This window comes from Panthera leo, chromosome F2, assembly GCF_018350215.1.
Source record: "Panthera leo isolate Ple1 chromosome F2, P.leo_Ple1_pat1.1, whole genome shotgun sequence".
NCBI classification, from domain to species: domain Eukaryota; kingdom Metazoa; phylum Chordata; class Mammalia; order Carnivora; family Felidae; genus Panthera; species Panthera leo.
In genome coordinates this window covers 34,375,757-34,399,426 of record NC_056695.1, presented here as the reverse complement: position 1 = coordinate 34,399,426, position 23,670 = coordinate 34,375,757, and the positions used below count along the sequence as shown (strand labels likewise).

General features: G+C 37.5%; 1 protein-coding gene across 7 annotated transcripts in view; it reads left to right on the top strand.

Moving 5' to 3' along the window:
• The window catches only part of CNGB3 (cyclic nucleotide gated channel subunit beta 3), a 280,338-nt gene that overhangs the window by 233,948 nt on the left and 22,720 nt on the right, over nt 1-23,670 (top strand). For all 7 annotated transcript variants that reach the window (XM_042924242.1, XM_042924247.1, XM_042924245.1 and 4 more), the window contains 2 exons: nt 4,148-4,231; nt 17,787-17,905. In XM_042924242.1, coding sequence (XP_042780176.1) covers nt 4,148-4,231; nt 17,787-17,905 — 203 coding nt within the window. The remainder of the gene's footprint in view (nt 1-4,147; nt 4,232-17,786; nt 17,906-23,670) is intronic.

Genomic DNA, 23,670 nt, shown 5'->3' with positions numbered 1-23,670 from the left:
TTAAAAGAACTTTCTGGGTACAGGAAACACCATCTAATCTATATGTTATATTTTAAATAAAATAAAAATAGAATTTCTCTTAACTCTGTCCAGATCTCCAGAATCTTTATTCAAATCTGTGGCACATATTCATATAGCACTGAATTTCCCATTGTTGCAAATGGAATAATCTCTAACAACTTCGTTTTATACATCAGCCCATCTTTATTTAGTGCTTAGCATGCCCCAAATACTGGTGAGACATTGGGGGTACAAAAGTGAATAATACACATATCCAGTCCTCAGTTGCTCAGAAGATAGATTTAAAAGACAACAACAACACACACACACACTGGTGATTCTCTTTCTCTGACATCTATTGCATGTGTGACCTTAGGGAAATAGTCAGTAGACTTCCTGAGCCTCCATCCCTTCATCAATAACCAGGAGTAATAACAAATTAATTAATGCCAGACATCACAGGAAGGTTGAAAGAATAAAGCCAGTAAAGATAAGAAAATAGTAAAATTTAATACAAACGTTATTAATATAATGTTAATGTTGATACTTATACAGATACTCTTACTTTATAGAAAAAAGTACATTTATGAAACAATGACTGTGCTCTCACTTCCAGTAAATCAGAAAATTTCTTAATGGCTTCTATAAAAGAAATGGAGCTGCCATTACAAAGAAAGAAAACAGTAGCCCTGGGATGTAACTCTTTTTATACACAATAGTGGAGCAAAGTGTATCCCAAGAAAATAATCATTTTCAAAGGGTGGGGATAATTGTTCTCATGTACATAAACTATAACAACTTCATAATGCAAATTTCATTAGCTACGTCTAAGTACAGATGAGAAGGACCTAGTTCTAGATCACAGCGGCCCCAAGGCCAGTGGCACCTGTCCATGAAGCAATTAGGAAACAGAATCACTTCATTGATAAAACGTAAACTGTAAGTTTTTATTACATACAGCTGCTATGTTCCGTTTACATAAATTGATGCATATTCTATGCAAATGTGTTAATAAAAATTCATATTTATAACAGTTCAGATGTTTTTCTTTGAGGAAATCGAAACTATAAGCTAAAAGTTATTCTTGTAAGCACTTGCACATTTCGACTGAGGAAAGCAATAATTGTTTGCTTATCTATTTTAGAGCTTATCTCCTAGTTTGGTCTAACACTTTCATGGATTGGGTTTCCTTTATTAGTGCTTTCTGCCTGTGAGCTAACCTGAAGGATAGAAAGAAAAGATGAAACGTATTCCTCCTCAAAGGACATTCTGTTCCTACAAACAATCTCAGGATGTGTGTTTTACTTTATTTTCATTAAAATTAATAAAAGTCAAGCTGACATCTCATCCATTCTTCTCCCCAATTACATTCTCCTCCCCTTCCCAGAGGTGGCCATTAGGATGATTTCAAGGGTATCCATCTAATCCTCATTTTTATAATTTTACTTTATATAAACATCAAGGCCTATTTTGTGTAACTTTCTCATAGCTGGAGTCATAGTGAATATATTCTACACCTTACTTTTGTGTGCAGCTCACATTTTTTGTCAAGTTCAATCATACTGTATATACATAGATCTGAATTATTTATTTTAACCACTGTATGGTAATCCAACTTACAAATCTTCAACATTTTTATCTGTCCACAGATTGGCATTATATTGTTTCCAATTTTTCCAGTACTGAAAAAAATACTGCACACACATCTCTGTGCATTTATAGAACAAGAATTATGGTTATAGGAAAACATTTAAAATCATTAATAACTCCTATGAATATTATTTAGTACAGCTGGGAATTTTCATCAAAGTTCATTCCAGTAGGAATTTCTCAAGGAATGAAAACTTAATTTTGGCCTAAAATTATAATTAGGATTGTAAAACTTAATGCCAAAATATTCAAATTGCACATATGAAAATAAATGTAAGTGGATTTGTTTAGATCTTCTATTTCTGATTATTTACAGTGTTATTCTTCTCCATGAATATGAATAATTGAGAGTTAGCTCCATTGCAATGATACTCCAAACATGTTTAAGCTTAAGAACTTTGAAATATATTTCTAATGAATTTTCTCTAAAACATCAAGAACATGAACTTTCTTTAGTGGGAGAGATCCTAAGATGAATCCAAAGTTTGTATGTGTTTTTAAGAGTTCTGAGTGATCAGAACACCAATTTACAAAATGAAATTACTCTGAACCAATGACAGCTTTAAAAGAAATCAGGTATATGAGCCATATATTTAGATAATTTTTACTAAAAACAAAATAAGCACAATATTTAGAAAGAAATTAATGTTTGTCATTTGCTTTAGCAAATATGATAACCTGAGACATGGTAGGAATAAAACAAATATAAATAAAAATCATATACCTTGCACAAAAAAATACATAACATGGTAAGAAAAGGCAAATTTTCCTTTACATATAAAAACCTTTCTGTGTTTTTGCAAATACAAATTATACTCCTCTTCAACTGACTCAAATTGTGCTATCCATATGAGCAATTTCTTGATGTTTCCCTACCCTCTTATCCCCACTCCCGGGAAGTTGTAATTGCCCCTCCTTTTAAAAGTTTTACAGATATTTAACTGGAATGTCTTATAACATGATTCACTTCGATCATCAATAACAGCTTTTCTGTTTACTTAAAACATCATCCCAACTAGCTTACTCTCTTTCATCTTTCATAGCTCCAAGGGCATGTAAAAAAGCTTGCTCATAGCAGCTTTTCATCAATTTTTGTTGGGCTGTATTAAGGTATTCTTGTCGGCCTTGGCCTTTTTTTCTATCCTGGATAACCAAAAGCTATACTTTCTCACATAAGTTTTTAAAATTCTAACTTCACATTCATTTGAATGCTCCTCACCAATGGCTACGTGAAGATACTTCAATCATAAATTATTAACTTTCCTTATCATTCAGCAAACCCAGTGTCTAAATTTCAGATGGATCTAGGTCAAGTGTTTGCTACTGAAGTCATTATGGAAAACTCGTGATTGCTAAAAGAATGATCATCCAATCCACAAATTGGGAGTACGCCCTTTGTGTCTCCTCCTCATTCCTCTGCTACTGACTATGACTACTTTTCTGCAAAATAATAGTTTCCCTAAGGGATGGGCAGGACCAATCACAAAAGGAAAGCAGCTATGAGAGAAAAATAAATAACAATATTTGGCAAAAGCAAAAGATTCAAAATCACTATGTAAAAACATTTTTGAAGCATCTGTCAATTCTTCTTTGCCTTATCATAATAGATAAATTATAATTTTTTAATGTTTATTTATTTTGAGAAAGAGCACAAGTGGCAGAGAGGGAGAGAGAATCCTAAGCAGGCTCCACATTGTTAATGCACAGCCTGGTTGTGGGGCTCAGTCTCACAAACTGTGCAATCATGACCTGAGCTGATATCAAGAGTCAGATGCTTAAACCGATTGAGCCACCCAAGTGTCCCAATAAATTATAATTCTCTGGGCACACCACAAATCTAGACACATATCCTAACAAGTCAAATTCGTCTCTTACACTATTAAAGTGGATATGAACATCATTCACTCAATAGGTACTGCTTTTGTATCTATTATATACAGATACTCTGCCTTTAAGAAGATAAATAAGTTGGTAAAGACAGACATAGAAGCCTTGACAGTTAAATAATAATACTTAACAAAAGTATTAAAGATGTTATAAAAAATAAAAATATTCAGATTTTGATTTTTATCTGTCAATCTTAGTATTAACCAATTATTATCGCTTATATTATCTTAATCATTAATATCCATCATTAGTTAGTCATTATGTTAAGTTTTACATGACTAAAATTTTATCATTGTGAATTAGTACCTATTTAACAGGTTAGGAAACTGAGGACATTAGAGATTCCATAGCAATAGGTAGTGGAGACAGGATTAGAACCCAAATCTATCTGACCAGGGATCCAAAGTCTTGCATTCAAACTATTGGGTTGGTTTTTTTTCTAAATTTTAGGTCAAAACAAATCCATATTCATTGGCAATTAATATTTTAGTGTTAACACAGACAATCTTTATTACTATTTATTTTCATATCCTTTTAAAATTATTTGGAATGTTGTCTTTGTAGCTGTGTCTGTAAAAATTATTTTGCTTTTTGTTATTTTTTTCTTTAGGGTTGTGATACACAAATGATATATGACATGTTGCTAAGATTGAAATCCACTGTTTATTTACCTGGTGACTTTGTCTGCAAAAAGGTGAGTGCGTGCTATCTTTCAAATGCACAAATAGTAAATAAGTGCATTTAAGGGGTTCAGACATAGGTCAAGAGCTTAGTTTAAACAGAATCTCCAGGCTGAATTCCATAGTATAGGAATAATTATGATACACAGTTTTGTAAAAGAAGAATGTTCTCTCAGAGTTCAAAATGGAACAAGACAATATGGATTTCATTACTTATAGGGTATAAGTGTGGGTAGTGTGAAAAGTTGCTTTGTATAAATGTAAATCAATAGCCACACCCCATTAATGCCAAATATTTAAAGTGGAGAAAAAAGCTATAGAAGTGAAAGGTGATTCTGCCTTTTTTATGTCTTCAGCAAGATATCAGTTACCTCCATTTCGCTCACCCAATTAATGGATAATTAATGCCACATTCTTTTCAATTTTACTATGATTTTTATGATTGCAAAAGTAATACATGCTCATTATTTTTAAAATGGAAAACACATAAAAACATAAAGACAAAAATTCCACCACCCAGAAATAACCACTATTCATATATTCCAACCTATCTTTTTATACTGATTGATGTAGATAAATATTCTGTTATAAAATTGACATCATACAGGGGCGCCTGGGTGGCTCAGTTGGTTAAGCGTCCGACTTCAGCTCAGGTCATGATCTCACGGTCAGGTCCATGGGTTCGAGCCCTACGTCAGGCTCTGTGCTGTCAGTTCAGAGCCTGGAGCTTGCTTCAGATTTTGTGTCTCCCTCTCTCTCTGCCCCTCCCCCACTCATGCTGTCTCTATCAAAAAATGAATAAATGTTAAAAAAAATTTTTTTTAAGATCTTCTTTTTTTTTTTTCAATATATGAAGTTTATTGTCAAATTGGTTTCCATACAACACCCAGTGCTCATCCCAAAAGGTGCCCTCCTCAATAGCCATCACCCACCCTCCCCTCCCTCCCACCCCCCATCAACCCTCAGTTTGTTCTCAGTTTTTAAGAGTCTCTTATGCTTTGGCTCTCTCCCACTCTAACCTCTTTTTTTTTTCCTTCCCCTCCCCCATGGGTTTCTGTTAAGTTTCTCAGGATCCACATAAGAGTGAAACCATATGGTATCTGTCTTTCTCTGTATGGCTTATTTCACTTAGCATCACATTCTCCAGTTCCATCCACGTTGCTACAAAGGGCCATATTTCATTCTTTCTCATTGCCACGTAGTATTCCATTGTGTATATAAACCACAATTTCTTTATCCATTCATCAGTTGATGGACATTTAGGCTCTTTCCATAATTTGGCTATTGTTGAGAGTGCTGCTATAAACATTGGGGTACAAGTGCCCCTATGCATCAGTACTCCTGTATCCCTTGGATAAATTCCTAGCAGTGCTATTGCTGGGTCATAGGGTAGGTCTATTTTTAATTTTCTGAGGAACCTCCACACTGCTTTCCAGAGCGGCTGCACCAATTTGCATTCCCACCAACAGTGCAAGAGGGTTCCCGTTTCTCCACATCCTCTCCAGCATCTATGGTCTCCTGATTTGTTCATTTTGGCCACTCTGACTGGCATGAGGTGATATCTGAGTGTGGTTTTGATTTGTATTTCCCTGATAAGGAGCGACGTTGAACATCTTTTCATGTGCCTGTTGGCCATCCGGATGTCTTCTTTAGAGAAGTGTCTATTCATGTTTTCTGCCCATTTCTTCACTGGGTTATTTGTTTTTCGGGTGTGGAGTTTGGTGAGCTCTTTATAGATTTTGGATACTAGCCCTTTGTCCGATATGTCATTTGCAAATATCTTTTCCCATTCCGTTGGTTGCCTTTTAGTTTTGTTGGTTGTTTCCTTTGCTGTGCAGAAGCTTTTTATCTTCATGAGGTCCCAAGAGTTCATTTTTGCTTTTAATTCCCTTGCCTTTGGGGATGTGTCGAGTAAGAGATTGCTACGGCTGAGGTCAGAGAGGTCTTTTCCTGCTTTCTCCTCTAAGGTTTTGATGGTTTCCTGTCTCACATTCAGGTCCTTTATCCATTTTGAATTTATTTTTGTGAATGGTGTGAGAAAGTGGTCTAGTTTCAACCTTCTGCATGTTGCTGTCCAGTTCTCCCAGCACCATTTGTTAAAGAGACTGTCTTTTTTCCATTGGATGTTCTTTCCTGCTTTGTCAAAGATCAGTTGGCCATACGTTTGTGGGTCTAGTTCTGGGGTTTCTATTCTATTCCATTGGTCTATGTGTCTGTTTTGTGCCAATACCATGCTGTCTTGATGATTACAGCTTTGTAGTAGAGGCTAAAGTCTGCGATTGTGATGCCTCCTGCTTTGGTCTTCTTCTTCAAAATTACTTTGGCTATTCGGGGCCTTTTGTGGTTCCATATGAATTTTAGGATTGCTTGTTCTAGTTTCGAGAAGAATGCTGGTGCAATTTTGATTGGGATTGCATCGAATGTGTAGATAGCTTTGGGTAGTGTTGACATTTTGACAATATTTATTCTTCCAATCCATGAGCAGGGAATGTCTTTCCATTTCTTTATATCTTCTTCAATTACCTTCATAAGCTTTCTATAGTTTTCAGCATACAGATCTTTTACATCTTTGGTTAGATTTATTCCTAGGTATTTTATGCTTCTTGGTGCAATTGTGAATGGGATCAGTTTCTTTATTTGTCTTTCTGTTGCTTCATTGTTAGTGTATAAGAATGCAACTGATTTCTGTACATTGATTTTGTATCCTGCGACTTTGCTGAATTCATGTATCAGTTCTAGCAGACTTTTGGTGGAGTCTATCGGATTTTCCATGTATAATATCATGTCATCTGCAAAAAGCGAAAGCCTGACTTCATCTTTGCCAATCTTGATGCCTTTGATTTCCTTTTGTTGTCTGATTGCTGATGCTAGAACTTCCAACACTATGTTAAACAACAGCGGTGAGAGTGGGCATCCCTGTCGTGTTCCTGATCTCAGGGAAAAAGCTCTCAGTTTTTCCCCATTGAGGATGATGTTAGCTGTGGACTTTTCATAAATGGCTTTTATGTTAAAGATCTTCTTTAATTGACACCATGCTGCATTTATGTTTTGTCATGTAATTGTATATCATATGAACATTTTATTTACTATTCAGTAATCTTCTACAACCTCATTTTTAAAGCTACATAATATTATACTCTATGAATATATTCTAATCAACTTTCAAATGTTTGCTATTATAAATAACTCTACAGTGAACATTTTTGCACGTCCCTGATTTCTAACTTAAGGGAGAAGAGAAGGAATGCTGGCTTTGGATTTTATATCTTGAGAGACTAAATCAGTGGTGAAATAAATAATAAATATAAAAAGTAGAGAAGGATGAGCAGTTTAAAGAAATGAAAAATGATCCAAAACCCTGGACAGTTCACAAGCAAGTGAGAGTGAGAAGCATTTATGTCATTCTAAAATAATTTATTAAGTGCTATAGTAGACATAAGCACAAAGTGTTATAGGACACAGAGTAGGGACACTGGTCCCACTAGGATACTGACAACATTTCCTGGAGAAGATGGTATTTAAGCCAATTCCTAAAAAAATGAATTTACATAAACCAAGATAAAGAAGAAATAAGCATTCCAGATAAAGGAAAGAATTATCATGAGCTAAGGCAGAAAGAAAAAACCTCTCTACCAAGGAAGTGCAGAGAACTACAATAAGTCAAAAGTTAGAACACATTAGTATCATTTATTCAAAAAACTCAAAAACTGTTTTTTAGCACTATGAGCCAGGCACCATGCTGAGTACTGGGTATAATCAACAGCAAGAAAGATGGTTCTTGTTCTCCAGGGACTTACAGTCTAGTGCAGGGCTTTTCAATTCAGTATACACAGAATTTACTGAAATTAGAAGTCTGGGCTCTATACCAAACAATTCAGTGTATCAGAATGGAACCCACATATCAGTATTTTTAAAAGCTCCCAGATGATTCTAAAATGCAGCCAAAGTTGAGAATCACTGGCCTGATGGAAGATATAAACAATGAACATAGAAATAAAATCAAATGTATAACGGTGAAATGTGCTCACTTCAGTGGAGGAGTTAAGATGGCAGAGCAGTAGGAGGACCTTATGCCTGCCTCATCCCTCAAACACAGCTACTTAATTACAAATCATTCTGAACACCGAGGAAATTGATCTGAGGACTGAGAACAAACTGCACAACTAGAGAGAGAAAAGAGGCCACATCGTGGAAGGTAGGAGGTGCAGTGATGTGATTTGGAAGAGAAAACAATTGCAGATGTGCAGAGGGAAAACAGCCCTGATCACAGAGAGAGGAGAGAGGGAGAGAGAGAGAGAGAGAGAGAGAGAGAGAAAGAGAAAGCAGCACACGGGATTGTACAGAAAAAAAAAACTTCCCCAAAACCACTGACTAGGCTGATTATCACAATTTTTTATAAGCAGCAGACCTGAAAGTCTAAAGTTTTAGAAATCTGCACCATTGCTAGGGTCAAGCCTGGCAGGTGTAGTGGTGCTCCTGTGGACAAGGAGAGAAGAGTCCTGGGAGTGGACAGTGTGCTCTGAGGATCCCCTGGGTCACACTGGAATAGACAGTTCCCCTCCCTGGAATGCATTTGGGACAGGCAGTACTGCCTCTCAGGGGACAAAAGAGCTACTTGAGTGCCGTTGAGTTACTCCATTCATTAGCATACAAGCAGAGACTCCTCTGTTGACAGCTAACCCGGATGCCAGTTTTATACTTTACCATAAAATCCAAACCCCTGCACAGTCATGCGACTGCTTTTCTGGGACAAACTGCACCAGCCAAAGCATGGTGAGACCATCCCCCAGGGGATCAGTGCAGGCCCATGCTGCACTGGGTCCCTAAAATGGTGTTTTGAAGCTCAGCCACGCACCTGAGATAAAACACAGGAGCATTGCACTACCAGGCAGGCAGAAGGCACAGACACAGACAGGATGAAGACAGGGATCAGACAGAAGCCTGAGACTCAAGAAGGGAGATTGTTCACTCTTCTGTGAGGGTTGTCTGAGGAGCAATGGGCACAAACTCTGCTCTCTGGGGAAAAGAGTGGGCTGATGCCATTTTTCACCCCTCCCATCATCACAGAGCACACAACAGAGGCTTGAGCCTCTTACACCAAGCTCTGTCTCCCTGTGCTCTGCAACTCCTTTATTTTTAAGTTTATTTACTTATTTTTATAGAGAGACAGAGCAAGCGAGGGAGGGACAGAGAGAGGAAGAGAGAGAATCTCAGCAGTCTCTCCACTGTCAATGAGAAGCTGGACTCAGGGCTTGAACTCATCAACCATGAAATCATGACCTGAGCCAAATGCAGGTGGCTTTTTTAATCAGTCAAGGAAGGAACAACAGCAAAGAAAACACAACCTCCACCCCCCATTATCCTCCTCCATGCATGCACTAGCTCTATTGATCATACAGTGCTGCACAGCTTCAGCTCTAGTGGAAATAGGACCAGAAAAAGGCTTTTCTAATACACAAAACATGGAGATGTAGACAAAATGCCAAGATGGAGGAATTCATCCCGAAAGAAGGAACAAAAAGAGTCAAAGCCAGGGAGCTAATCAAAATAGACATAATAAGTAATATGCCTGAACAAGAATTTAAACAGCAATCATAAGGATACTAGCTGGGCTTGAGAAAAGGATACAATAAACCAGAGAGACCCTTACTGCAGAGATAAAAGACCTAAAAACTAATCAGGTCAAAAGGAAAAATGTTATAACCAAGATGCAAAACTGACTGGAGGTAATGACAAGGATGGAAGAAGTAGAGGAATGAATAAGTGATTTCTGTAAAATTATGGAAAATAACGTACCTGAAAAGAAGAGGGAAAGAAAAATATTAGATCATAAATGTAGTCTTAGAGAACTCAGCAACTTCATTAAGCATAGTAACATTCTCACCATAGGAGTCCCAGTAAAAGAAGAGAGGGAAGGGGGGCAGAAAGGTTTATTTGAGCAAATTATAGCTGAAAAATTCCCTAATATGGGGAAAGAAATAGACATTCAAATCCAGGAGGCCCAGAGAACTCCCATCAAAATCAACAAAAGTTGACCAACACCAAGATATATCATAGTAAAATTTGCAAAATACAGAGATAAGGAAAGAATCCTGAGAGCAATAAGGGAATAGAAATTCCAAACCTACGAGGGAAGACAGATCAGGTCCACACTAGATCTCTTCACAGAAACCTGGCGGGCCAGAAGAGAGCGACATGATATATTCAACATGCTGATTGGGAAAAATATGCAGCCAAGAATACTTTATCCAGCAAGGCTGTCATTCAAAATAGAAGGAGAGATAAAGAGTTTCCTAGACAAAAACTAAAGGAGTTCATGACCACTAAACCAGCCCTGCAAGAAATATTAAAGGGGACTCTTTGAATGGGAAAAAACAAAAGCTACAAAGACTAGAAAAGAACAGATAAAATCTCCAGAAATAATGACTTTACAGGTTACATTCATATTTATCAATAATTATATGGAGTGAATTAGACATTAAGACAAAGATTGTAACAAGAGATGAAGAATGGCACTATACCATAAAAAAGGGGACAATCCAACAAGAAGACATAACAATTGTAAATATTTATGCCCCCTACTGGAAAGAACCAAAATAAATCAATCAATAAATAACAAACATAAAGAAACTTATTGAAAATAATACAATAATAGTGGGGGACTTTAACACCCGCACTTACAGCAATGGACAGAACATCTAAGCAGAAAATCAACAAGGAACAATGGATTTGAATGACACACTGGACCAGATGGATTTAGCAGATATATTCAGAATACTAAAGCAGCAGAATACACATTCTTCTTGTGTGCACATGGAACATTCTCCAGAATAGATCACATACTGGGTCACAAATCAGGCCTCAGCAAGTACAAAAATATCAGGATCATACCATGCATATTTTCAGACCACAACACTGAAACTAGAAGGCAATCACAAGAAAAATTTGGAAAGACCACAAATACATGGAGGTTAAAGAACATCCTACTAAAGAATGAATGGGTTAACCGGGAAACTAAAGAAGAAATAAAAAATACATGGAAGCAGCTGAAAATGAAAACATGACAATCTAAAACCTTCAGGATGGAGCAAAGGCACAGCTAAGAGAGAAGTATATTGCAATATAGGCCTACCTCAAAACCAAGAAATATCTCAAATACACAACCTAACCTTACACCTAAAGGAGACAGAAAAGGAACACCAAATAAAGCCTAACGCCAGCAGAAGGGAAATAATAAAGGTTAGACCAGAAATAAATGATATAGAAACAAACCGGCAAACAAAAAAACAGTGGAACAGATCAATGAAATTAAGAGCTGGTTCTTTGAAAGAATTATTAAAATTGATAAACCCCTAGCCAGACTTATCAAAAAGAAAAAAGACCGAAATAAATAAAATCACAAATGAAAAAGGAGAGATCACAACCAACACCACAGAAATACAAACAGTTACAAGAGATTATCATGAAAAATCATATGCCAATAATTTGGGTAATCTGGAATAAATTGATAAATTCCTAGAAACATACAAATTACCAAAACTGAAATAGGGAGAAATAGAAAATGTGAACAGATCAACAACCAGCAAAGAAATTGTACTCAAAAATCAGTACTCAAAAATCTCCCAACAAACAAAAATCCAAAGCCAGATGGCTTCCCAAGGGAATTCTACCAAACATTTAAAGATTTAATACCTATTATTCTCAAACTTCTCAAATTTAATACCTATTCTTCTCAAGAAAATAGAAATGAATGAAAACTCCCAAACTCATTCTACAAAGCCAACATTACCTTCATTCCAAAACCAAAGTCCCCACTAAAAAGGAGAATTTCCTTTCTCCTTTTGCATCCATGATGATAAATCAATAAATTTTATTGATCCATGATGATGCAAAAATTGTCAGCAAGATACTAGCAAATTGAATCCAACAGTACCTTAGAGGAATTAACTATTCACCACAACCAAGTGTGATTTGCTCCTGGGCTGCAGGTGTGGTTGAACATTGCAAATAGATCAATGTGATATACAACACTAATAATAATTTTTTAAAAAAGGATAAGAACCATATGATTCTCTCAATAGATACAGAAAAAGCATTTGACAAAATACAGCATCATTCTTGATAGAAACCCTCCACCAAATAGGGTTACAGGGAACATACCTCAAGATCATAAAGGTTATATATGAAAGACCTATAGCTAATATCATCCTCAATGGAAAAACTGAGAGCTTTTCCTCTACTGTCAGGAACAAGACAAGGATGTCCACTCTTACCACTGTTGTTAAACATAGTACTGGAAGTCCTAGCTTCAGCAATCAGATAACAAATGGAAATAAAATGCGTCCACATCAGCAAGGAAGAAATCACACTTTCACTATTCACAGATGATATGATACTCCATGTGGAAAACCCAAAAAAACTCCACCAAAAAATTGCTAGAACCAATACACGAATTCAGAAAAGTCGCAGGATACAAAACCAATATACAGAAATCTGTTGCTTTTCTATACACCAATAATGAAGAAGCAGAAAGAGAAATCAAGCCATCAACCCCATTTACAACTACACAAAAACCATAAGTTACCTAGGAATAAACCTCACCAAAGAGGTAAAAGATATGTACTCTGAAAATTAGAGAACACTTATAAAAGAAATTGAAGATGACACAAAGAAATGGAAAAACATTCCATGATCATGGGTCAGAAGAACAAATGTTGTTAAAATATCGATACTACCCAAAGCAATCTACATATTTAATGCAATCCCTGTACAAATACCACCAGCATTTCTCACAGAGCTAGAACAAACAATCCTAAAATTTGTATGGAACCACAAAAGACCCTGAACAGCCAAAGCAATTTTGAAAAACAAAGCTGAACGCATCACAAGTTCAGACTTCAGGCTATGTTACAAAACTGTAGTCATCAAGACAGTATGGTACTGGCACAAAAACACATAAATCCATGGAACAGAATAGAAAACCCAGAAATGTACCCTCAACTACATGGTCAACTAGTATTTTACAAAACAGGAAAGAATATCCAATGAAAAAAAGACAGTCTCTTCAACAAATAGTGTTGGGAAAATTGGACAGCAATATACAGAAGACTGAAACTAGACCAATTTCTTACACCATACACAAAAATAAACTCAAAATGGATAAAAGACTTACATGTGAGGCAGGAAACCATCAAAATCCTAAAGGACAACACAGGTAGCAACCTCTTTGTCATCAGCTATAGCAACTTCTTACTAGACACATACATGGAGGCAAGAAAAGAAAGCCAAAATGAACCATTGGGATTTCGTCAAGATAAATAACAGCACAGTGAAGAAAGCAATCCACAAAACTAAAAGGCAGCCTATAGAATGGGAGAAGATATTTGCAAATGACATATCTGATAAAGGGTTGGTATCAAAAATCTATAAAGAACTTATCAAACTCAACACCCAAAAAATAAATAATCCAGTTAAGAAATGGGAAAAAGACATGAATAGACATTTTTCCAAAGAAGACATACAGATGGCCAACAGACACAAAAACAGATGTTCAACATCATTCATCATCAGGGAAATACAAATCAAAACTTCAATGAGATACCACCTCACACCTGTCAGAATGGCTAAAATTAACAACTCAGGAAACAAAAGATGTTGGCAAGGATGTAGAGAAAGGGGAGCCCTCTTCCACTGTTGGTGGGAAAGCCAACTGGTACAGCCACTGGGGAAAAACAGTATGAAGGTTCCTCAAAAAGTTTGAAATAGAACTACCCTAAAATCCAACAATTACACTATCAGGTATTTACCCAAAGGATAAAAAATACTGATTCAAAAAAGGCACATGCACCCCTGTGTTATAGTAGCATTATCAACAATAGCCAGTGAGCCCACATGTCCATCGACTAATGAATGGATAAAGATGTGGTGTATATATATGTGTGTGTGTGTGTGTGTGTGTGTGTGTGTGTGTGTATCTATGTATAGATATATAGATATAGATATTGATATTGTGATATAATAGAAACCAAGAATATGCAATCCCACACAAATTAGTCCAAGTTAAAAGTAGGCACCCTGGTGATATGAAATCATTTTTATTGAAATGGGAAATACAAACCACAGCTCAGTTTAAGGACCCCTTTAGGGCAGTGGTACATTTGGAATGACATGGCCTTAATGCACCAAAATGGCCTTTCAATTTGTTCCAATAGCACCAGGGACTGGAAATTGAGATAACTCATAGAAACTTTAGTACCCATGCCCCTAAGCAGTGCAAATTTGCTTAACAAACTGTGAAATGCAGAGTAGATACAGCTTTCTCATTTCTAATTCCTTCCTCACATACATTCATCACTCAGTAATAAAAACAGATCAGTGAACACAAATGAGGGAAAGAAAGGAATAAATAGGGGAAATAGCAGAAACGAGAAGACAGAAATGAGACTACCTGCCACATTTCTTTGTTTTTGTTTTTAAGAGAGGAGGATTTAATCATAGTAGATATTGACAGAGATGAAAAGTTGTTGAATTCAGCTTTGTTTTTGCTTATCATTTTCACACATCATTGTAGGAAACAGGAAGGAAAAAAACTCATTCTATTGTCAGTTGCCTTAACAATTGAAGAAATGTCAGGGTTTGGGACTAAGTTTGTTGACCTGACTAATCCTCAAGATGACTCCTAAACATATTGAGTGGGTAGCTTGAACTGTTTCAAAGATTATTTGGGAATTTTCCCAGAATTAATTGTAAGAATTAATTTGAGTGTCAGAATGTCTCTAATAGCCTTGGATATATTCTTCTACACAGGAACTCTGAAAATTTGAAGTGCTCTCTCACTAAGGGTTACCTTACTCTACATGAAGCTCTTGCATTTCTACACTTCCTCCAAATTAGCACATAAACCAACCACAAAAGCTTGGTTTGATCTTATTTTGCACATGCTGTCAGACCTTGTTCTCTGAGGAAAGTCTACTTCATTTGAATGCTAATTAAACTTGCACGAAAAGCTTAAATTAGTCTAGAAATATGCAAGAAATCGTGGAAGTTTTGGTTCGTTGATTATGCCAGATCTCCTTGGAAAATTATTGAAATGATCATTAAAAAATAATTAAAAGTGCTGAGCTATATTTAAGTGCCCATTATGTACTTCTACCTCCAGTCAGTTGTAATAACTGCCTTTGAAAAATCATTCCAGTTCCTTGAGAATTACTTCATGCAAAGAATAAGGAATATGACCCCATCATAATCATTACTTCCTAGAGTATTTTGTGGAATAGTAATATGCAGACACTTTTCCTTTTTAAAAAATAATTTATAGCTATTTTATTGGTTTGTAAGAGATTGGTGTTGATACTGGATTTATCAATGATCTAACTGTATATATTCTACGGTCAGGTGACATAGGTGCTGCTAGTTCTAATGCTATTATTGGCCAGCCTTGTAAATTTGCTCAAGACACTTAACTTTTCAAGCTTCTACTATCAATTTGTAAATATCTTTAACCTCACTGAGATTTTTGCAAGAATTGAATGAGTTACTATCGATGAAAATGCTTTGCAATTACAAAGTAGTATGTTCTGATATAACAAATATAGGTATTAAAATAAGGAGCAATGTAAGTATCAGATATTATGGTTTTTAAAAGTACTATGCAAATGCAACATGTTGTTATTAGCATTGATATTATGGAAATAACTGTAATAAGATCCATCTGTATTGTAATTTCTTCTTTGATCTATGTTTGAGAATAAATACATGCTTAATATTCCACACAATGCAAAATTTAAAAATATTTCTTGCATTGCTCAGTTAGGAGATCCATGTTCTAGGCTTCCTTTTGCTTCTAATTACTGTCATGGAACTTTGGCTAGTCAAGTGGGCCAATCTGTGCCTTTATTTTTCTTTCTGTACAGTGGAAATAATAGTGCTTACTCTACCTTCCTCATAAAAATAATGGGGAGATAAAACGAGAATTTCAATGTCACAGATATTAACTGAGAGACAGAATCTGAAAACTTTAAATTCTACCTAATGATTGTAATACAAAAACTCTTGGTATTAAAAGACTTCAAAACTCCCTAGAAAATGGTTAAACTATATTTCCCTCATTCATAAATGAGTGCTCATATCATAAGCCCTATGCTCAGCACTGGAACAAAGTAAACATTGTCTCAGCCATCACAGAGCATGAACTATAATCAACATTGTTTAATCCTGAGTTAATTTTAATGTATCCTAATCTTTTGAAAATATGGCAACAAGAATATTTAATGAATTCAAATAACCCAGTCCCTTCCTGAACCAAGTAAGTAAATTTGTTGTTTTCATGCTATTATTCTATAGCTCAGCATGATCAAGACCCAATTCACTAAGACTTATAGGTGCTATTATCCAAATAGTTTGCCTGGTAATAGGCAAACTGGCTTATTTAGAATAGAACAGCTTTTCTTGACCCAATTGCAATTTAGATCTCATGTAAAACATATTTATTCTTTTTGCATTTTGGAGTGAGAAGAGATGTACCAAGGATCCCATAACCACCCATTAGTTTGGTGATTTGCATGATTCAACATAAAGTTATATTCATGGCTTAAGATCTATTACAGCAAAGAATACAGTGCAGGAACAGGAAGGGGAATTTATACATAGGCAAAGACCAGAAAAATCAGGTGCAGGTTTCCTAAGTCCTACTTCTGAAATGGTCATAAGAGTACTTTCTCCTCAGCTGTGGACCTAGAGAGACAAGAACAAAATGTCTCCACTGGAACACCCATCAGAGTCTTGGGGTCAGAAGTTCTTAAATGGGGCTGGTCACGTAGCTACATGACTAGCCATGGTTCAGACTCCAAACTAGATACCAAATATACATCATAAATCTTTGTGCTTACATTAAACAGTGCTGAAAGCCTAGTACATCCTGCCACACTGCCCCAGAAATAGAGAATAAAACTATTAACCAGTAACTATGTGAACATTGCAGGAGTTTAGTTCTCAGTGCTTTGAACAAGGGTCATTGCCCTGGCTCCAACAGTCCTCAGAGATAAGCAAGACTGAGTAAAACAACCTGTTGCATTAACACTTTCCTTTCAATGCGAAACAAGAATAATACCTTAAAGGTCTCCTGTGCTCCAATTACTAAACTCAGACATCAGTGCTATAGGCAGAAGAATAGAGTTGACTTTTGCATGGCTGTAGCCCATGCTCTTTTGATAGACCAAGCACCTTCTTCAAAGCATAGCAGTGGTCACCAAAGTCAGGATGATTATGCTTACAACCCGTTATTTACTCTACCCATATCCATTCCTAAAACAGTGTGCTGAGTGATACCTTCCCAGTGGTGGCATACAGTGCTCACATGTTGGGAACCAGAACTTTCCTAATAATTTTCCTTTCATGTCTGTTGAACCAATGTCTATAACTACCTCAGGTCTTAAGACAATTACTTTACATTGATATTTCTTGCTTTCTTTATTTATAATTATTCCTCTAGAAGAGTTTATGTTTCTTAATTTGGGGCATACTTGTCAAGAATAAAATTACTACCATTTCCTGTTTATATTTGGCATGCAGGGAGAAATTGGCAAGGAAATGTATATCATCAAGCAAGGAGAAGTCCAAGTTCTTGGAGGCTCTGATGGTGCTCAAGTTCTGGTTACTCTGAAAGCTGGAGCAGTGTTTGGAGAAATCAGGTATTTTAAAGACAGATCATAAATATCGAAGTTTACCATCTGTCATAAAAGAAAAATCTTAGGTCATAAAATAACTAAGGTTCCTGCTCAAATTTGGCAAAGGTTTTATTGTTCTGAGAGCATTGGTAAAATAAGGATTTTCACATTTCTATTTATCCCTTCTTCCCCTAAAGACCTAGCTCATTCAGCTCTTTAGTCCCAGGACCTAGGTCAGTGAGTGCCTGACCTAGAATAGATGCTCAGTGTGTGTTGAATGAATATGTGAATAAATGAATGATGGAAGAAGAGGTTGGGAGAGTTAGTTGTCAAATTGTTGGAAAACTTAAGTGTCAGGCTAAGATAGCAGTTTTGAGTAGGCCAAGGAGGTGAACAAAAACCAGATTTTACCGATCTTTTAGGCAATGATAAGTAATTTGTATTTTATTCTGAATATAAATGGATACCAGTGGAGGATTTTAGGCAAAAGAATGATACAGTTTGAAATCTGATTTTAAATTACCATTCCAACAGCTATGTGGAGGAGTGACAGTAGAGGAGCAAGAATAAAATAGAGGAAACCAATTGAAAGTCAGTTATGGTGGTTCAAGTGAAAGATGATGGAGTCTTAAACTAGGATTCTGGTTCTTAAGGTGAAGAGAAGAGTGCACTGTCAGGCAGGTAATGATATATCAATTTCAGACTTGAGAAAATGGCAGTTGCAAGGTGTCAATTATCTTGTCCAGGATAACATAGCTAAGTAGTGAAAGGGACAATATTCAAAACTGAGCTTTATGGCTTAGGGTCCAGTGATCGTCCCACCACACTACATAAGAAAGATGTTCATCCAAACTCTGATTTCATACCTACTAAGAAGTTACATATTCAGGGTTCCAGAGATGTGGATAATTTCAGATGACTTCATGTTAAGTGGAGTTACCTTGGAATGTTGAAGTATGTTATTTCTCTGTTGATAATATGGCTTCTCTTTTTTTATTTTTTCTCCTTGCTTAAAACAGAGTGAACACTTCTGTGAGGGTCCTGTTTTAGGGCAGTGATGAACATACTTCTCAGAATATCCAGGATTTGAGTTCTTTGCATGTTTCCTATTTCTTCCTTACTGTGAATCCTTGCAAAAGTGATTTAATATTTTAGTGACTTAATAACCACTGTAATCTGTAGGGTCATAAAACATGCAGCAGTCTAATCTGAAACACTGCAGAAATTAATTAGCTGACCTCTCCCAAAGGTTGAGTACTCCCTAAAGAATAAAATCTTATAAATACAAGTATGTTAATTGCTGATATTATCATCACAGGAGGAAATACTCTAGGAATAGAATCCAGGTGCTGCTGAGCTACAATTGAAAAGAATCTTAGATTCTTGACAGGAGCTTCTCAAATACAGCTCCTATTACCCATTTGGTTTCTAAGGCCAACTTGAAACCAGTAGAACAGACAAGCTCTAAACTTGTTCAATAGTCTGGTTAATTCAAGCAAAAGGGAGCTTTTTTGCCTTGAGTCTCCTCTTGGCTATAGTTGAGGAGAAACAGGATGCATCTGGCTCTTCCCAGATACCCACAGGCTTCACAGGCCCACAGCTGTCATATGCCCCTGGAACTCTAGTTATTTATTCCAGTGATGGAGGCATGCCTGCCAAACATCTATATACTGGAAAGATCTGGTAATCGTGTTTACTACTCAAAAATGCTGTGACCTTTGTTAAAATGAGCTACATCCAACACTATCATGTAGCTATTTAAAGATGGTTCTTTTTTCTGAGGAAAAAAATAAGAAAGAAAAGAATTGAGGGCTTTCAAGGACATTATATATTAATCTAAAAGAGGAAAGCCCTGACTAAAATATAGATTTACAGCCTGTCATGGAGAAAATGCAGGCCACACTTCCAATTAATATCTGAAGAGTGAAGACACCCAATTTTAATAGAGAGACCTAGGGTCTGCCAATGGATGGTCTCGTAGTAGTTCTGACTCCATTGTTTTCCTTACATATACACTAAGTGCCAAGTCTTATTCACCAAATGTATTTAACCACTTCCTTTCCTCCCTCTATATCTCACCATTCTTGAAACACATCTGGACTTTTACCATTGGTATTGCTATTGTGATTTCAGTAGAATTCCCTACTGGTTTCATATCTCTTTGTAATGTCCGCCTTCTGAAAAATACCCATTCACTCTTCAAGACTCAATTCAAGGGTCACCTTTCTGAAGCCATCTCTAACCACGTCCAAAACAGCTGGTTGGCCCCTGTTCTATGCTTCCATAGTATGTTTTTCATGGCTTTAATATAGTAGTTACCACTGATTTATAATTAATTTGTCTATATGGATCTCCCCAACAGATAAAGCTATTAAAATGTAAGAACTAGAACTTTCCATCTTTGTCATCAGCAACTACATAAAAATAATACAGCGGCACCTGGGTGGCTCAGTTGGTTAAGTGTCCAACTCTTAATTTGGGCTCAGGTCATGATCTTACGTTTTGTGGGATCAAGCCCCTCATCAGGTTCTGTGCTGACAGCGTGGAGCCTGCTTGGGATTCTCTGTCTCCCTCTCTCTTTGCCCCCCACCCCATGTGCATGCGCTCTCTCTCTCTTGCTCTCTCTCTCTCTCTCCCTCTCCTCTGTCTCTCTCTCTCAAAATAAACAACCTTAAAAAAAAAATACAGGGGCTCTTGGCTGGCTCAGTTGGTTAAAGTATCCAACTTGGGCTCAGGTCATGATATTGCAGTTCATGAGTTCAAGCCTCACATCAGGCTCTGTGCTGACAGCTCAGAGTCTGGAGCCTTCTTTGGATTCTGTCTCCCTCTCTCTCTCTGCCCCTTCCCTGCTCACACTCTGTCTCTCTTCTCTCTTTCAAAAATAAATAAACATTAAAAAAAATTTTTAATTCAATAAGCCAATGACATCACCAAGATGGCAACATAAGTTCTTCCTGATTTGCTTCCCCTCACAAGAACAACTAACAACTATTTAAAAACAAAACTTCACTGGGGCGCTTGGGTGGCTCAGTCAGTTGAGCGACCAACTTCGGCTCAGGTCGTGATCTTGCAGTTTGTGAGTTCGAGCCCCACGTTGGGCTCTGTGCTGACTGCTCAGAGCCTGGAGCCTGCCTTGGATTCTGTGTCTCCCTCTCTCTGCCCTTCCCCGCTCATGGTCTGTCTCTGTCTCTCAAAAATGAATAAATATTTTTTTTTAAATTTAATAAATTAAAAAAATCACTGAGAGAATCCTAGAACACAAGGGTAAGTCTGCAACACAGAGACCAAGAGCCTGAATTAGAAGGGTAAGAGAAATGACTACACAGTGACCACATTTCCCCTACCTGAGGCTAGCATAGCACCAAGCAAAGTGGTCTCCCCTGAGCCTCCAGTTCCTCCATTGTGAAAAGAGAACCCAAGGAGGACAACCATCCCCAGCCCGCAAGCATTGTGGGAGCCCATACTCTGATCTTTCAACATGGGGATTGCAGGAGAATCCGTGAGAATCTGTGGGTCTCAACCACTAGGAATCTGACTGTGATGGAGAAGATGGGGGAGGTTTGCAATAGCCAGTAAGTGGATCTTGGCAGACTAAGTTCATACCTCCCATGCTCAAGTAGTAATCCCAACCAGGTGTTTACTCTTCTGCAGAAACAAATCAGGAGTGCATTCTGACCAGGGAACTCAATGAAGTACAGATCTGTCTGATTCAGATCCCCAAACAAGGAAGTTGCAGACCCTAGAGCCCCATTTGCCTTTGCCCAGGCAAGGAGCTTAATCACAGTCCCACCCACTGGAGAGTCTTCTGGCCCCATCTGGCCAGAAGGGCTAGTGACAACTCCTGGAAGCAGTGTGGGCCAGTGGCAGGCAGAGTCAGGCAGGCAGAACTGAATGCCTGCAGAAAAGCCAGTACCAGGCATGGAGCATTCTCATGATATGCACAGGCAGAGGGATTGATTCTTAGCCAAGGCTAAGGGTAGCCCCCCTCAAGTACAGAACCTGTTTGGGAAATTTTGAGTAGCTTAGAGCAGTCCCTTCTCCTCCCACTCAGGCAAGGGAGCTAAGACATAGCCCCAGCTGCTGTGGAGAGTGTCATCTGACCCCATCTGACCATTAAGGGCTGGAGACAACTCCTGGAAGCTATATTCAAGTCACTCAGTCGGGGAGAACAGGTATTGCTGACAGTTGACAAAGCAAAGCCAGTGGTCCTGTTTGATCAGGGAATTTGGGGTTCAGGTTGGCTTGAGTTAACAAACAATGAACCCTACCTGCTTCTAAAGCTGCTTTTCCTGCTGTACCCAGATAGGGAATCTAACTCACATCCCTGATATTGGTGACTACAGCCTTCAGCGTGTCCAATTAGGGAACCTAACCAGAGCACACAGGAAGCTCCATAGCCCATTCAACTGCCCTATGTACAGTAGCACATGAACAGAGAGTAGAGCCTACAACTTCCCCCTTGTACAGAGAAAAACCAGAGGCTTCACCTAACCAAGGAATTCAGTACACACTCTGGTCTGATTCAGGTACACAAACAACGACTGGGTCCCATCCCACTGCCCTGCTACATCAGAGAAGCTAATTTATAGTCCCACCTACTACTGAATATAGTACCTACTCCAGACCATCTAGTAAGCCTGAACAGAGAATCCAGGCAATCATGGAACCCATCCTACAGCCTCACTTGGATAGGAGTCGTATCCAACTGTTCTCAGCCAATGGCAGAGTCCCTCATCTCTATCCTTACAGTTTGAACGGTTGCATCACACAAAAATCGACTGTAATAACATGACTCACTTGCCCAAGGACATAACCAGCAGACACCCAGAAACCCAAACTGAATTGGTTGGTGAAGAACTCTCTCTGCCAAACCAACCTGTGAAGTCTGAAAGTGGAGCCCAATTATTCAGATGTGCAGACAATAATATAAAAAATCAAGGATCAGAAAAATCAGGTAAATATGACACCACCAAAGGAAACTAATAAAACTAACTGACCCTAAGGAAATAGAGATCCATGAGCTGTTAGACAAAGAATTCAGAATAATCCACCTAAGGAAGTTCAGTGAACTACAAGGAAACACAGGCAGACAGAAAACAATGCGTAAACAAAATGAGAAGTTCAGTAAAGAAACAGAATGATCAAACAAAAAAGCAAACAAATATACAAGAGTTGAAAAATGCAACAATTGAACTGAAGAATTCAAAAATGGTTTCAAAAGTAGATCCAAGGGATACAGGAGTACTGATGCATAGGGGCACTTGTACCCCAATGTTTATAGCAGCACTCTCAACAATAGCCAAATTATGAAAAGAGCCTAAATGTCCATCAACTGACGAATGGATAAAGAAATTGTGGTTTATATACACAATGGAATACTACATGGCAATGAGAAAGAATGAAATATGGCCTTTGGTAGCAACGTGGATGGAACTGGAGAGTGTGATGCTAAGTGAAATAAGCCATACAGAGAAAGACAGATACCATATGGTTTCACTCTTATGTGGATTCTGAGAAACTTAACAGAAACCCATGGGGGAGGGGAAGGAAAAAAAAAAAAAAAGAAGTTAGAGTGGGAGAGAGCCAAAGCATAAGAGACTGTTAAAAACTGAGAACAAACTGAGGGTTGATGGGGGGTGGGCGGGAGGGGAGGGTGGGTGATGGGTATTGAGGAGGGCACCTTTTGGGATGAGCACTGGGTGTTGTATGGAAACCAATTTGACAATAAATTTCATATATTAAAAAAAAAAAAAAAAAAAGTAGATCCAACCACAACAGAAGAATTCACC